General features: G+C 41.5%; 1 protein-coding gene across 1 annotated transcript in view; it reads left to right on the top strand.

Annotated features, from left to right (window-relative positions):
- Positions 1-287: 287 nt before the first annotated feature.
- Positions 288-16463, top strand: part of LOC124045483 (ankyrin repeat domain-containing protein 10-like) — a 30766-nt gene continuing 14590 nt past the window's right edge. Inside the window, exons 1-3 of the mRNA XM_046364804.1 lie at positions 288-654; positions 4927-5079; positions 7869-7960. Of these exons, the coding sequence (XP_046220760.1) occupies positions 457-654; positions 4927-5079; positions 7869-7960 (443 nt within the window). The 5' untranslated portion in view covers positions 288-456. The remainder of the gene's footprint in view (positions 655-4926; positions 5080-7868; positions 7961-16463) is intronic.

Here is a 16463-nt window from a genome sequence, read left to right on the forward strand (position 1 = left end):
CGGGACCACCCATACGTAGAATGTATGCACACATGACTGTAAGTCGCTTTGGATAAAAGCGTCTGCTAAATGGCATATATTATTATTATTATATCCAATTGTAAGTAGATCGGCTGGGTTTGTTGACGTTTTGCAGGTATAATAGCCTAGGATACAGGCAGAGATTGGCCGTATTTCTATTACATGTATCAGATAAGGTGTGAATTTAGTGCCGAGTCATGCGTACAAAACTCCATTCCTGAATTTGCAAGTCGCTTCAAGTTTTATTCTCAGTGCATTGGACAAGAAACTCGAGCCTCATCACTGTCTCTGTGTGCTTAATGTTGCAAGCAAGCAGGGTGACCGTGCCTTAGTGAAAAGGCACTCAAAGAAGCATTACCACAATAATTACATTTGGAAACAGGCGACTGCGTTTACCGGTACCTTGCTAAAATAGTATTTTATATTAGTTTGATAATGTCGGTGGGCATTCAGTCGGGATTTTCAAGTGAAGAGGTTTTGAACGTTCGCTTCCCACTCCACCGGGCGTGCAGGGATGGAGATATCGGTGCGTTGTGCTCGCTTCTTCAGTGCACCTCAAACCCGGCGGACCTAGCAGTGGAGGACTCTTTCTATGGCTGGACACCCATACATTGGGCTGCTCATTTTGGAAAGGTAATGTTTTTTTTTTATTACCAAGAAATGAAAAGGCCGAGGCACAGGGTTTCTAACCATCTTTGGCCGAGGTTTCCAGCTGCCATTTTAAGACGGACTGACTGAATTATAAATATCTAGGTAACGCTAGCTAGCTAGCCCTTGATCATTACTTAGTTCCATTAGATTACACAAGTCATTGGACGAAGGCGTCTTCCGGGAGAGTTTTGTTAAGGTCCCTCCCTGACACGGTTCGGTCTGAACATTAACATGTCTCTTGTGGTACTACGGTCCCTATGCTTCCAACCCCGTATCATTCATATTAGCCAGAAATAACAATTTGATACACACCTTGATAACGTGTTCCCACACGGGCATATCTCCACGTTACAGCGCTTGTTTACAGAAAACAGATGGAAGCCAAGAGGTGACCACCTGTACTAATTAGCTATCTAGCATGCTCCGAACACCTGTGTGTAAGTTTAACTCGGTAAGTGTGGTTTCTTTGATATGTGCACCGGTTACAGTGTGGCGGGCTCGATTGTTTATTGGTTGCGTTGGAAAACCAATAAGCTGTAACGCGCCAAAAGGTGGTTTGTAAGCACACAGGACTCCTTCCCATGTGTAAGTGTATACATACACATTGTAAACAAGTCAACCGAAGGACGAGGTGAGCTCCAGTCCAGCCTACCTGATTGTTTAACTAAGAGGAACATTATAAATCCATGTTTTTTTTATTTATTTAACTAAGTAAGTTAAAGACCAAATTCTTATTTACAATACCAGCCAAACCCGGACGACGCAATGCGCCGCCCTCCCAATCACTGCCGGTTGTGATACAGCCTGAATTCGAACCAGGGTGTCTGTAGTGACGCCTCTGGCACTGGGACGCAGTGCCTTAGACCGCTGTGCCACTTGCTGCACAAATCAGCCTCATCACTGACTGGATGCTGATCGATTTGAGAGAAGTGAAAGTACAATTGCTACACTGTATAAATTGTCAATCTATTTTCAGCACACACTGAGAACAACACATTCTGCCCTCTCTATTTCCCTGTCCCTGCCTGGTTAGTGACAGTATGCTAGCTCAGCCTCAGGCATTTACTGAAATCGAGTCATCCGTTGACTCTCCTCTGTGCTACTGAGTTATTCACACTGTTACTGTATCCTGTTACTGTTAGAGCAGGGTTTTACAAATAGCCCGAGGCATGTTCTGCCTGACTCGATGACTGAACACAAGGCAGTTTGTGGTTGTGAGAAGCATAGTTTTCTCACTTGTGTTGATCATAAAAAACTAACTTGCACAAACACAATATACAAACAAAATGGAGCATGGCCAACTTCCAGGTTACATCTTTGTCTAATAAATATCCTGCTACAGCACTGTTACTACTGCTGCAAAAAAAATATGTTTGATCAAGCCACTCTCACGGAGGGTCAGACTGTATTTGCATAGGGGTAAGGTAATCCCCCCCACTATTTGACATGTCAAATAGTTTGAATAAAAAAAATAAAACCATTAAAAACACAATTTCTAGGTTGGTTTAACACCAAATGAGGTGGTAGGTCCCATGAGGCTGTTGGTAGAGCATGGTGCTTGCAACACTAGGGTTGTGGGTTCGATTCCCACGAGGGACCAGTACAAAAAATGTTTGTACTCACTACTGTAAGTCACTCTGGATAAGATACATTACACAAATGTAAATGTGATATAGTTATTTGGATTGATGCATTATTATATTGCCCTGGTGGTGGTTAACTGGGTCTGATTTAGGCTTTGGCGGTATACCATATACCGGAGTATTTGGAAATAACTACAAATGTTTTTTCAATACCGTTAACAATTTTTTAAATTTTGATAAACATTTGAATGTTGAAGCTACTTTTTAAGTAAATACCTGCAGTCAACTTGTGCAATATGTTCGGAGATTAAGAAGATTGCCTTCTTCATTTCACCGGTCACATCATTTTTCATTATGAAGCTTACCTGTAGTACCCGTTCACGTGGTGTTTGTTTACAAGCACACAACAATGATAGACCGGAGCCTTGTGACTCACTCGCTGTTGTGCAACACGAGCCAGGTGATCTAGTTACAGAATGGAATTCACAACTAAATGTTTGCCAGCTAAGATTTCTTATAACTATTAAGTTAACTGTCTAAAATTTGCTAAATGCATTGCAGTTGTGCATTTGGTGTGCTAAATTAGTTGCTAGTTAGCTATCTAGCTAAGTGGCTAGTGTCTTTGAAAATCAAGCTTCGCTTGCCAGTAACAGCAGAAAATCGCCTCGTGGATCAAGAGCCTTGCATGTACTTGTTAGCATTGCTAACCTTCGTATTAAAATGGTCTAAGTGGTGTTTGAAAATAGCGTCCCTTGTGTTCAGTGGCGGTATTAACAAATATCCATGTATGGCTGAAGGTCGGTATGGCAATCTGGATACCACCCCAGCCTAGTGTGATTTGTACCAGTTGTAAAATAACCACAGGGAGGTATTTGATGACAGGAAATACTGATACTGTAGGCCTTTCCTTTTGTATTTATTCACTATACTGTTTTGCTTGATGCCTGTGGATTTCCTCACAGCAGGACAGACACAGCAGGGGGCTTTGACACACTGTATTTAACGTTTACGCAAACTAGTTTTAATGACTCCAACATAAGTGTTTCAACCACTATAGTTTTGGCAAGTCTGTTAGGACATCTACTTTGTGCATGACACAAGTCATTTTTCCAACAATTGTTTACCAACCGATTATTTCCCTTCTAATTCACTGTATCACAATTCCAGTGGGTCAGAAGTTTACATACACTACGTTGACTGTGCCTTTAAACAGCCTGGGAAATTCTAGAAAATGATGTCATGGCTTTAGAAACTTCTGATAGGCTTATTGACATCATTTGACTCAATTTGAGATATACCTGTGGATGTATTTCAAGGCCTACCTTCATACTCAGTGCCTCTTTGCTTGACATCATGGGAAAATAAAAAAATCAGCCAAGACTTAAGAAAAAGATTTGTAGACCTTTACAAGTCTGGTTCATCCTTGGGAGCAATTTCCCAACTCATGAAGGTACCACATTCATCTGTACAAACAATAGTACGCAAGTATAAACACGATGGGACCACACAGCTGCCATATCGCTCAGGAAGGAGACGCGTTCTGTCTCCTGGAGATTAATGTACTTTGGTGAGAAGTGCAAATCAATCCCAGAACAACAGCAAAGGACCTTGTGAAGATGCTGGAGGAAACAGGTACAAAAGTATCTATATCCACAGTAAAACGAGTCCTATATTGACAGCCTGAAAGGCCGCTCAGCAAGAAAGAAGCCACTGCTCCAAAACCGCCATAAAAAAGCCAGACTACGGTTTGCAACTGCACATGGGGATGTAGAGTGTACTTTTTGGAGAAATGTCCTCTGGTCTGATGAAACAAAAATAGAACTGTTAGGCCATAATGACCATCGTTATGTTTGGAGGAAAAAGGGGGAGGCTTGCAAGCCGAAGAACACCATCCAAAGTGTGAAGCACGGGGGTGGCAGCATCATGTTATGGGGGTGCTTTGCTGCAGGAGGGATTAGTGCACTTCACAAAATAGATGGCATCATGAGGTGGGAAAATTAGGTGAATATATTGAAACACCATCTCAAGACATCCGTCAGGAAGTTAAAGCTTGGTCACAAATGGGTTTTCCAAATGGACAATGACCCCAAGCATACTTCCAAAGTTGTGGCAGAATGGCTTAAGGACAACAAAGTAAAGGTATTGGAGTGGCCATCACAAACCCCTGACCTCAATCCTATAGAATATTTGTGGGCAGAATTGAAAAAGCTTGTGCGAGCAAGGAGGCCTACAAACCTGACTCAGTTACACCAGCTCTGTCAGGAGGAATTGGCCAAAATTCACCCAACTTATTGTGGGAAGCTTGTGGAAGGCTACCTGAAACGTTTGACCCAATCAAACAATTTATAGGCAATGCTACCAAATACTAATTATGTAAACTCCTGATCCACTGGGAATGTGATGAAAGAAATAAAAGCTGAAATAAATCATTCTCTCTACTATTATTCTGACATTTTACATTCTTAAAATAAAGTGGTGATCCTAACTGACCTAAGACTGGGAATTTGTACTAGGATTAAATGTCAGGAATTGTGAAAAACTGAGTTTAAATGTTTTTGGCTAAGGTGTATGTAAACTTCGACTTCAAGTGTGTGTGTGTGTGTGTGTGTGTGTGTGTGTGTGTGTGTGTGTGTGTGTGTGTGCAACTGTATATATTTCTGTCTCTTCTCAGTTGGAGTGTGTGATGCGTCTGGTGCAGGTGGGCTGTGGGGTCAACGCGGTGACCACAAGGTTTGCTCAGACACCCACTCACATCGCTGCGTTTGGGGGCCACCCAGAATGCCTGCTGTGGCTGCTGCAAGCTGGCGCCGACATCAACAGACAGGTACAGTGCACATGGATGCATATACTTACACACACACACACACACACACACACACAGTAGGAAAAGGGGAACAGACGTAGTAAAAATGACAGCAGCCAGTGTTTGTGAGAGGGGCTGAGCTCAGACTGATCCAATCAAAGGGATCAATCCTGTCTTTGGGCCACCTGACCCTTGACCCATCTGAATAGGTACCAGTTACACATTTAGATTGAACGTACATTACCAGTCAAAAGTTTGGACACACCTACTCATTCAAGGGTTTTTCTTTATTTTTTAAAACTATTTCTACATTGTAGAATAATAGTGAAGACATCAAAACTATGAAATAACACATGGAATCATGTAGTAACCATAAAAATGTTAAACACATCCCAATATATTTGAGATTCTTCAAAGTAGCCACACTTTGCCTTGATGACAGCTTTGTACACTCTTGGCATTCTCTCAACCAGCGTCACCTGGAATGCTTTTCCAACAGTTCTTAAATGAGTACCCACATATGTTTTTCCTTCACTCTGCGGTCCCCAACCCACATATGCTGAGCACGTGTTGGCTGATTTTCCTTCACACTGCAGTCCAACTCATCCCAAACCATCTCAATTGGGTTGAGGTTGGGTGATATTGGATGCCAGGTCATCTGATGCAGCACTCCATCACTCTCCTTCTTGGTCAAATAGCCCTTACATAGCCTAGAGGTGTGTTGCGTCATTGTCTTGTTGGGGAAAAAATGATAGTCCACTAAGTGCAAACCAGATGGCATGGCTTATCGCTGCAGAATGCTGTGATAGCCATGCTGGTTAAGTGTGCCTTGAATTCTAAATAAATCACAGACAGTGTCACCAGCAAAGCACCTCCTCCATGCTTCACGGTGGGAACCACACATGCAGAGATCATCCGTTCACCTACTCTGCATCTCACAAAGACACGGTGGTTGGAATCCAAAAATCAAATATCTGGACACATCAGACTAAAGGACAGATTTCCACCGGTCTAATGTCCATTGCTGGGTTTCTTTGGCCCAAGCAAGTCTCTTCTTATTATTGGTGTCCTTCAGTAGTGGTTTCTTTGCAGCAATTCAACCACGAAGGCCTGATTCACATCTCAACATCAACTGTTCAGAGGAGACTGTCTGTTACTTGAACTCTGAGGCATTTGTTTGGGCTGCAATTTCTGAGGCTGGTAACTAATTAACTTATCCTCTGCAGCAGAGGTAACTGGGTCTTTTCTGTGCCAGTCCTTATGAGAGCCAGTTTCATCATAGCACTTGATTGTTATTTTGCGACTGCACTTGAAGACATTTTCGAAGTTCTAGAAATGTTCCGGATTGACTGACCTTCATGTCTTAAAGTAATGATGGACTGTTGTTTCTCTTTGCTTATGTCAGCTGTTCTTGCCATAAAATGGACTTGGTCTTTAATCAAATCTTCTGTATACCACCCATGTCACAACAAAACTGATTGGCTCAAACGCATTAAGAAGGAAAGAAATTCCACATGTCATGTTTAACAAGGTTACACCTGTTAGTTGAAGTGCATTCCAGGTGACTACCCCATGAAGCTGGGTGAGAGAATGCCAAGGGCGTGCAAAGCTGTCATCAAGACAAAGGGTGGCTACTATCTCAAATATACATTTTTTTTTGGTTGCTACGTGATTCCGTATGTGTTATTTAATAGTTTTGATGTCTTCACTATTATTATACAATGTAGAAAATAGTAAAAGTAAAGAAAAACCCTTGAAGGAGTTGGTGTCCAAATTCTTGACTGGTACTGTATATTTTAAGAGGAAAGATATCCATTCTGTTTTGTGGCTATGGTTGTTATTACATCTATAAAACCTCTTCAATCCCGTGTTTGTTACGAGCCCCAGCTAGCCTGCTTTTATCTCAGTGCTGTTCTATTAATGACTGACAGAAAACCACTAGTCGGTGTGTGTGCACACGTACGCTTATCTACATATGAATAGACAATATTGTTTTTATTTAGACTTGATGTCATTGGTGTTTGTTCTACTGACATGTTATTTTGTTTACACTCCTGTCTTGTGTGCACACATTTTCACTGACCATCTGACGCTTCACTGCACCACTCAGAAACATCTGAATAGTAGGTCATGATGGCATAACGCCTACCTCTACTCTTGGCTTGCTGCAGAATGTTACTGTTATTTCTAATACTGCTTTAATACAGCTTACATTAAAAATTTCAACACCCATTTCAAAAATAGCCATACAGTTTCCCCTTCATTAAACCCATCACCCTCTTTTAACCCCTCCCTTGTATGGAATGAATAGAGCCACCCAGGGATGAGGTGCAGGGTGGGTCACCACTACAGCATGTCAAATGGCCTACATTCTCTGGATGTGAAGAACAGCGGTTATGGATGGAGGAGGGATATGTTGGAAAAACACTCAATCTCTCTCTTTACCACTCTTTCAGCTCCTCCCTCACTTTCTCTCTCATGGAGGAGGGATCTATTTAATAAAAAATGCTCTGTCTTGCCACAGCCTTCTACATCTCTCTCCCTCTCTCTCTACTGCCTTCTCTCTTTCTCTCATGCGTGATACTCTACAGCCGTGTGGCCCGCTGTGCAGCTGGGGTGAAGAGTTCACTCTGCCTCTGGAGAACTTTACTCTGGTGTCTGGCAGACCTCACCAGACACTGCTCTAAGGGAAATGAGAGGGGGGAGGCTAACCTGCTGCATATTATTGCAGCACAAGAAACCAATGTGAGCAACTGCTTCAGTTTGTGTAAATGCAGTGTGTAACGTATTTTTTTCCTTCTCTTTCTCAGGACTATGTGGGTGAGACACCCATCCATAAGGCTGCCCGTGCAGGCAGTTTGGACTGTGTCAACGCTCTCCTGATTCAGGGGGCGAAAGCTGAGTAAGTCGTGCTACTGCACCCCCTGTGTGCTCTGTCTACCCCTCACTGTAACACCCAAAATCTCCTATACCTTCACATTTACAGGAGGACTCCATCAAAACCTGAACAAGCTGTGCTTTTAAAAAAAAATTTTTTAGGACAGTTGACACTGTGCTCCATGTTCAAACTGTGGAAATTGGTGTGGATTTTTCGGGAATGGTTCTTAGGTTCTCTGGATAGATAATGAAGTAGAATAACTGCACAGGGACTACCAGTGGAATAACATATGTTCTTACCCTGTAACAAGTTATTTATGTGCAGATATGCTGTGTTTACAACTTCTTCTTTTTTTTTCAAAACTTGATTAATAAAGGTAAGAAATCTAGCTGCCTGTACTTAGACTTTGTTACAAAGTAATTACAGGAGTTATACCCTTAGTTAGTAGTTACCCTGAAATTACGCCTATGAAAAGTAATGTGTTGCTGAGATTTCCTCCTCTGTGTGAGTCCTGTTACTGAAGCAACCAGACAAGGAAAGCAGAACAACATGTCTTTGGAAGGATGCATGTTTCCAGATAAATGGAGAACAATAATACAATTCCTGATAAATTCATGCTGAATCCCAACATGTTGCTCCGCAATCCGCTGCTGTTCCTCAATTTGGGCCATCTGACGTCACAACACTCCCTCCTCCAAGGGATTCTAACTCTATTCCTGGAGAGGTACGGGAGGGTGCAGGCTTTTGTTCCAGACCTGTACACACCTGACTCAATTAATCATGGTCTTCTGTTTGGACAATGATTACCTGAACTTAATGTGCGTGTTCAGGGCTGGAACAAAAGCCTACATACCCAGTAGCTCTTCCGGGCCAGGGATGAATACCTACATACCCAGTAGCTCTTCTGGGCCAGGGATGAATACCTACATACCCAGTAGCTCTTCTGGGCCAGGGATGAATACCTACATACCCAGTAGCTCTTCTGGGCCAGGGATGAATACCTACATACCCAGTAGCTCTTCTGGGCCAGGGATGAATACCTACATACCCAGTAGCTCTTCTGGGCCAGGGATGAATACCTTAGTCTATAAACTGGTGTGTGAGAATCTCTCCCTCCTGCACTAGTCAGTCTGATCATGGAGCGGTGTCTTGTCAGGGAAAAATATTTGTGATACCTCTATTGGTTTTGGTGGAGTTTTCCTGCAAATGTGACCCAGGTTGATAAGCTTTACCATCTGCAAATTATTTTGATATGTTTAAACTGTAGATTATTATTTGTAGAATTAATATAGCATTACTGTCTCTTTGTTCACGTTTGCTTTGGTAAGTGTTTTTCTATAGCTGTAGCGCCTGACCAAATGCACATTTCCTCATTACGAACCTGAAGAGGAGAAACGGACAATTCCTGGTAGATTTGAACAAAATGGAGGTAAAATGTGTTTTTTAAATCTTTTTTACTTGCTCGGAGATGACACTGAAAACACACCAAATGATGTCCCAAAACCCCTTAATGAGTTTCTGTCCTCGTTGAACCAAACAATGTGAAAGGATTGGATCGGTTAAACTTTTAGGCAATGTGGCAGAAACGCCATATAACAAACTGGTTTCACCTATCCAGTCCTTTTCTGACCATTTGTCATAAATAAAAAAACATCTAGTTGAGAATTTGTTTATCATATCAGGATGTAGCCAGCCTGGTCTCCCATCACTATAAAGGGCTGATGCAGTGCATGCAGGTAAATGGAGAGCGAGAAATATGGAGAGGGACACACTGACAAAAAAGTATGAATACAGTAGTGTTAATTACCCCCATTTGTTCTTGTCAGCAGATTGGTTGAAACATTAAATCAAATCAAATCAAATCAAATTTATTTATATAGCCCTTCGTACGTCAGCTGATATCTCAAAGTGCTGTACAGAAACCCAGCCTAAAACCCCAAACAGCAAACAATGCAGGTGTAAAAGCACGGATTATGCATGTAAATGCATAATCCAAGATAAATTTGCAACCTTTCTTAATAGAAATCGAGAATACAATTATATGCTGTGCAGCAGCTCCTATGATCTGACAAAGGATAGAAGCTGTTGCCGTTTGAAAAAGGCTTGTTGGGTGATAACAGACAACACACAGATAAACTACTCCAGCCATTCAGCGCAGATGCCCAAAGTTCCAGAGAGCTGATAAGTCATTTACCTGACGTGAACTACACACCTCACCCTAGACAAGTCCTGTGTTTTTAGTTTAGCCATATATTAGGTTAGCATAACTCCAGAACGAACCATGAAATAATTATCGTTAACACCAACCGTTCTTAATTTTTTTCCAGAGTGACTAATAAATGGACAAATACAGAAACATACAACCTGCCAGTCCTGTTTTGTGTTTTGATTGAGTGCATTTGATATACCTGAGAGGAATTGGACTATGACTCAATACTTGCACAATCCCTCACAACTAGCAGGGCATGAAAGGTCTGTGTTTGACATGATTAAAATAGATACAGATGAAGCTCTGCTCGCCATACTGTGGATGTGCTTCTAAAAACGCTCTCCGTGCCAGCTACTTTATCTCCTTGCAAGTAAATGGATTCATATTGTGATCTGAAAGAAAACTGCCCAATCAAACGTTTTATTGAGGGTAGGTTATATCTGCAGTTTCCCACAAATGACGGATGTAAAATGAACAGTCTCAAAGAGGAGAGAGATTATTTTAGAAGGCATGGTATAACACTGATGGATTCTTATTATAGGCCTACTTTTGCTCTGCTGTCAATTATTCTCTGGGTTAGACGCTGCCTAATCTCAGTTAACCCAGAACTAATGTCTTGCATAATTAGTCAGATGCTCAATGAAGTTCAAGTAATTCAGACTCCTTCACATTTTCCACATTTTGTTACGTTACATTCTTTTTCTAAATAATACCCCATAATGACAAAGGAAAAAAAACAACATTTCTTTTAAATTTGCTAATTTATTACAAATAAAAAACCAATACCTTATTTACCTAAGTTTTCAGACCCTTTGCTATGAGACTCAATTGAGCTTAGGTGCATCCGGTTTCCATTGATCGTCCTTGATGTGTCTACAACTTGATTGGAGTCCACCTCTGGTAAATTCAATTGATTGAACAGGATTTGGAAAGGCACAAACCTGTCTATATAAGGTCCCACAGTTAACAGGGCACGTCAGTGCAAAAGCCTCCATCGTTCTTAAATGGAAGATGTTTGGGACCACCAAGACTCTTCCTAGAGCTGGCCGCCCAGTAAAACTGAGCAATTGGGGGAGAAGAGCCTTGGTCAGGCAGGTGACCAAGAACCCGATGGTCACTCTGCCAGAGCTCTAGATTTCCTCTGTGGAGATGGGAGAATCTTCCAGAAGAACAACCATCTCTGCAGGACTTCACCAATCAGGCCTTTATGGCAGAGTGGCTAGATAGAAGCCACTTCTCAGTAAAAGGAACAGCCCGCTTGGAGTTTGTACAAAAAGCACCTAAAGGACTCTGACCATGAGAAACACGATAGAACTCTTTGCCCTGAATGCCAAGCGTCACGTCTGGAGGAAATCTGGCACCATCCTGACAGTGAAGCTTGGTGGTGGTAGCATCATTCTGTGGGGATGTTTTTCAGGGACTGGGAGACTAGTCAGGATCGAGGGAAAGATGAACGGAGCAAAGTACAGAGCGATCCTTGATTAAAACCTGCTCCAAAGCACTCAGGAACTCAGACTGGGGCGAAGGTTCACTTTCCAACAGGACAATGACCCTAAGCACACAGCCAAGATAATGCAGGAGTGGCTTCAGAACAAGTCTCTGAATGTGCTTGAGTGGCCCAGCCACACTTGAACACGATCAAACATCTCTGGATAGACCTGAAAATAGCTGTGCAGCGATGCTCCCCATCCAACCTGACGGAGCTTGAGAGGATCTGCAAAGGAGAATGGGAGAAACTCCCCAAAGACGGGTGTGCCAAGCTTGTAGCGTCATACCCAAGAAGACCCGAGGCTGTAATCACTGCCAAAGGTGTTTCAACAAAGTACTGAGTAAAGATATATATATATTTTCCTAAAGTTGTTTTTGCTTTGTCATTATGGGATATTGTGTGTAGATTGATAAGGGGGAAAAAATGATGTAATCAATTTCAGAATAAGGCTTAAACGTAACAATGTGGAAGTAGTCAAGGGGTCTGAATGCACTGTACGTACTGAATGTTAGTGCATACATTTAGTCAAGGCCACCACCATGCCCTGCAAATAGTGCTTTACCAACAGTTTTAGGGTGCTCCTCATTGTATGACCAAGTGCCATCGTGTTTAGGTCGACAGATACTAGAACCATTAACTTCTACAAGAGCAGTATTGAAACCTTGACAAATACACATCTGTTAGTGTGGGCAAGACACATTGTTGACAGCAGACTGCAGAGACTACCTCAATTTGACAGGGATCTAATTATTTCACAGCATATTTTAAATTGGTTACTAAATGATAATCATTGTCTGTTTAAATTGATTATACCTTTTATCTGTCTCAAGGACAAATTGCTCACAAACATGCATAGTCCGATTCACTCAAGGGAATGTTTTTGCTCCCCAAAATTCTTAGCAAGTGTTGGAAGGATTCACCCTGAAGGATAGATCAACATTTAAGGCAGAAATAGGTGGATTAGTTACAGTACCCTCTTTGTGTCATCTGTGGGACAACCTGTAGCCTATACCTTTTTCATCTGTCCGTTAAAACCCCAACGCACACACCGTAAACCAGAAACACCAGTGAGTTTATATGCCATGTTTATATTTTAATTTCTACCACTACCTGGGTTTACTATATAACTTTTACAAAAACCTTTCTGATCAGGAAGAAAATACTTTTATTGCCAGGGAGAAACAAAAACCAGCATGACACTGTAGGTCTTGAGAATTTGAGTTCTACATCCCTGAGCTAGTGAAATGTAATCTCTCTTTTAGGTGACTATAGGGTACTCTACTCCTTATTTCAGCTGACATACAGTGAGTTATGCCATACTTCATTGAGGTGAATTGTATTTTAATTTCTGGCAGGCGCTATGACAATTTTTAGGATTCTCAATTCTCATAGTGTAGAGTTACGACCTAACCAAAAGTAGTATAAATTATAGTCGTACAAACCCAAATTTCAACAAGCATTGTAGAACAGATTTAGACAATATTGTTATAGTAATATTGTTAACCCAGGTTAAAAAATGGAAACCGCTTTGTATTGGGTTAAGGGGTTGGTGGTCTATGGCATTTATAATCACTGGTGACAATTTCAGTGGGTGGAAAACAATCACTTCTAGAATATTTTCATTCTATTCATTATGATGAAATGTGCATATGGTCGCTAGCCTCTGAACAATTTTGAAAGCTGTTTGTTTTTTCCTAAAGGTCCTAGAAATGCTACTGTGCAGCTGTTTGAGTTACTGTTTGTCACAAAGTTGTTTCCTTTGACAGCTGTAGCTCATGTTGATTCTGATGGTCCACTATTCTAGAGTATGGAAGAAAAAGGCAGGACTAGACAGGAGGCTCATGGCAACAGATTTTAATTTTTCTTTACTATACATTCTCAAATTCAAAAACATTGCCCTCTAAACAGTGACGTATTAAGAAATTATAGGTGAAATTAAAATTATTTAAAGCCTTTAAAAGTATTGTTTAGTTGTCTTCCTTTTTGTTCCCTGCAATCTTCTATTGCCCTATGGTGCTTCAAAAGGCCAAAGGTTTTGACCAATAGCAAACAAGTTATAAAATATAGGCTAATCTATATGAAACCAGCTTTTATTTTTTGCTTTCGAAAAACTATTTTGAATAGAGCCATTTTGTCCTGTGCTTAGTGGTTGCTTCCCTATCTGCTCTCAGTACCCAGAGGGAGCTGACAACTGCAATGGAAACGCATTTGACTGGTGATTTCTATGCTGATAAAGGCAGCTGGAGTTTGAGTAAATCTAGCCTAATAGTAATTGAAGCACCAGCCAGTTGTATGCAAAGAAGGCTTAACAAAATGTGCATATTGGTTTTATGAAATATAACATTACTAAATCTCTTTTTTTAATTTTTTTATGTTCAGATGTTTACTTACTAGTATATAAATGGCAGTGCTACATAAATGCATTCAGCTTTAAATAGCTTCTACAAACATAAGGTTGTTACTGGGCCTGTAGTTGACCAGCCAGCTCTAGCTACTGTAAACATAGCTCTTGGTTGCACACAGACATTCCAGTACAGACTGGTGCCATTTGTGCCAGGTTTCCGCAGCTGCTTCCTTTGAATTCTGGAAGTTATGTCTGTGTCAGGCAGATTAATATTTGTATGAATCATATGCCGCAATATTGCAATTTCCCACTGTTACCAACTATAAGTTTACCTTTTAAAATAATTTTCTGTAGAATAGGGAGAATATTGAACTATTAAATGCACCCAACTATTTTAAACCTGTTATCCTACTCTCAAAATACTTTGTCTAAGCTGCTGTCTGGTGTGACTGTCAGACAAACGTGCGCGCACACACACACATTCTTTGATGCTCTAGTAATGGATGCCTCCCGTACCAACCACCACCATTAGCGAGGCACTCTTGTCACTGTGTTACATGGCACAGTTCCACAAGGATGATTCCATTCTGAGAATGTTCCCTTGTCTATACATGAACAGCCCATCCTCTTTCTCTTCACTGTGACATTCACAATCGTTGAGCCACAGCATCTCCAGCATGCTACCAGATCCCATAGACTTCCAGTCATTGTGCTAAAACTATATTTATTTCAAAATGACTAAAATGCTCTAAAACTTGCTTTTGTTCTTAATCAAACTGATTAGATCTGATATTCCTTGGTCAAATTCATCCCCCTATTTCTGCTGCTGCACACATCATTCATAGTTCTAGTATCATATCTCTCACGGTCATAAACGGAGCTCTTTCTCACTTCTGAAGAGGACATTTCAACCTTTACCAATCACAGAAGTCGCCATCATGACTGTTGCGCTGGGTTTGTTCTGCTTCGTCACTTTGCCCCAGTACTCTTTCCCTCCCGCTTTATGCTGCTCTACTGGTCGTCGCTGTGCCCTAAACTTAGAATGACCTTCTCCTTGGACATCTGAGCTCCTGTCTGCTGCCCATTGCCCCCTCTCAGACTGACCTTTAGTACCGCTGCATTAATGTGCTACATGATTTTCTTTGGAGGCTAAGCAAATTAGGCTTCTCAAACCTCCACAACATGAAGAGCAGCTAGAATGACTTCTCTTGAAGAAAGAGCAAAGTATAACCTTGATATAAATCCAATAAAATGTAATTGTATTGGTCACATACAGCGGGGCAAAAAAAATATTTAGTCAGTCACCAATTGTGCAAGTTCTCCCACTTAAAAAGATGAGAGGCCTGTAATTTTCATCATAGGTACGTACACTTCAACTATGACAGACAAAATGAGATAAAAAAAATCCAGCAAATCACATTGTAGGATTTTAATGAATTTATTTGCAAATTATGGTGGAAAATAAGTATGACAGAGGTCAAACGTTTTCTGTAAGTCTTCAAGGTTTTCACACACTGTTGCTGGTATTTTGGCCCATTCCTCCATGCAGATCTCCTCTAGAGCAGTGATGTTTTGGGGCTGTTGCTGGACAACACGGACTTTCAACTCCCTCCAAATATTTTCTATGGGGTTGAGATCTGGAGACTGACTAGGCCACTCCAGGACCTTGAAATGCTTCTTACGAAGCCACCTCATCGTTGCCCGGGCGGTGTGTTTGGGATCATTGTCATGCTGAAAGACCCAGCCACGTTTCATCTTCAATGCCCTTGCTGACGGAAGGAGGTTTTCACTCAAAATCTCACGATACATGCCCCCATTCATTCTTACCTTTACACGGATCAGTCATCCTAGTCCCTTTGCAGAAAAACAGCCCCAAAACATGTTTCCACCCCCATGCTTCACAGTAGGTATGGTGTTCTTTGGATTCAACTCAGCATTCTTTGTCCTCCAAACACGGCGAGTTGAGTTTTTACCAAAAAGTTATATTTTGGTGTCATATGGTCAGATGAAATTCTCCCAATTTTCTTCTGGATCATCCAAATGCTCTTTAGCAAACTTCAGACGGGCCTGGACATGTACTGGCTTAAGCAGGGGGACACGTCTGGCACTGCAGGATTTGAGTCCCTGGCGGCATAGTGTGTTACTGATGGTAGGCTTTGTTAATTTGGTCCCAGCTCTCTGCAGGTCATTCACTAGGTGGTTCTGGGATTTTTACTCATATGTTTTATCGATGAATCTATTGTTAAGTTGGATTTTTGCTCACAGTTCTTGTGATCATTTTGTCCCCACGGGGTGAGATCTTGCGTGGAGTCCCATATCGATGGAGATTATCAGTGGTCTTGTATGTCTTCCATTTCCTAATATTGCTCCCACGGTTGATTTCTTCAAACCAAGCTGCTTACCTATTGCAGATTCAGTCTTCCCAGCCTGGTGCAGGTCTACGATTTTGTTTCTGGTGTCCTTTGACAGCTCTTTGGTCTTGCAC

The sequence above is a fragment of the Oncorhynchus gorbuscha genome, linkage group LG01, assembly GCF_021184085.1.
Source record: "Oncorhynchus gorbuscha isolate QuinsamMale2020 ecotype Even-year linkage group LG01, OgorEven_v1.0, whole genome shotgun sequence".
Taxonomy (NCBI): Eukaryota; Metazoa; Chordata; class Actinopteri; order Salmoniformes; family Salmonidae; genus Oncorhynchus; species Oncorhynchus gorbuscha.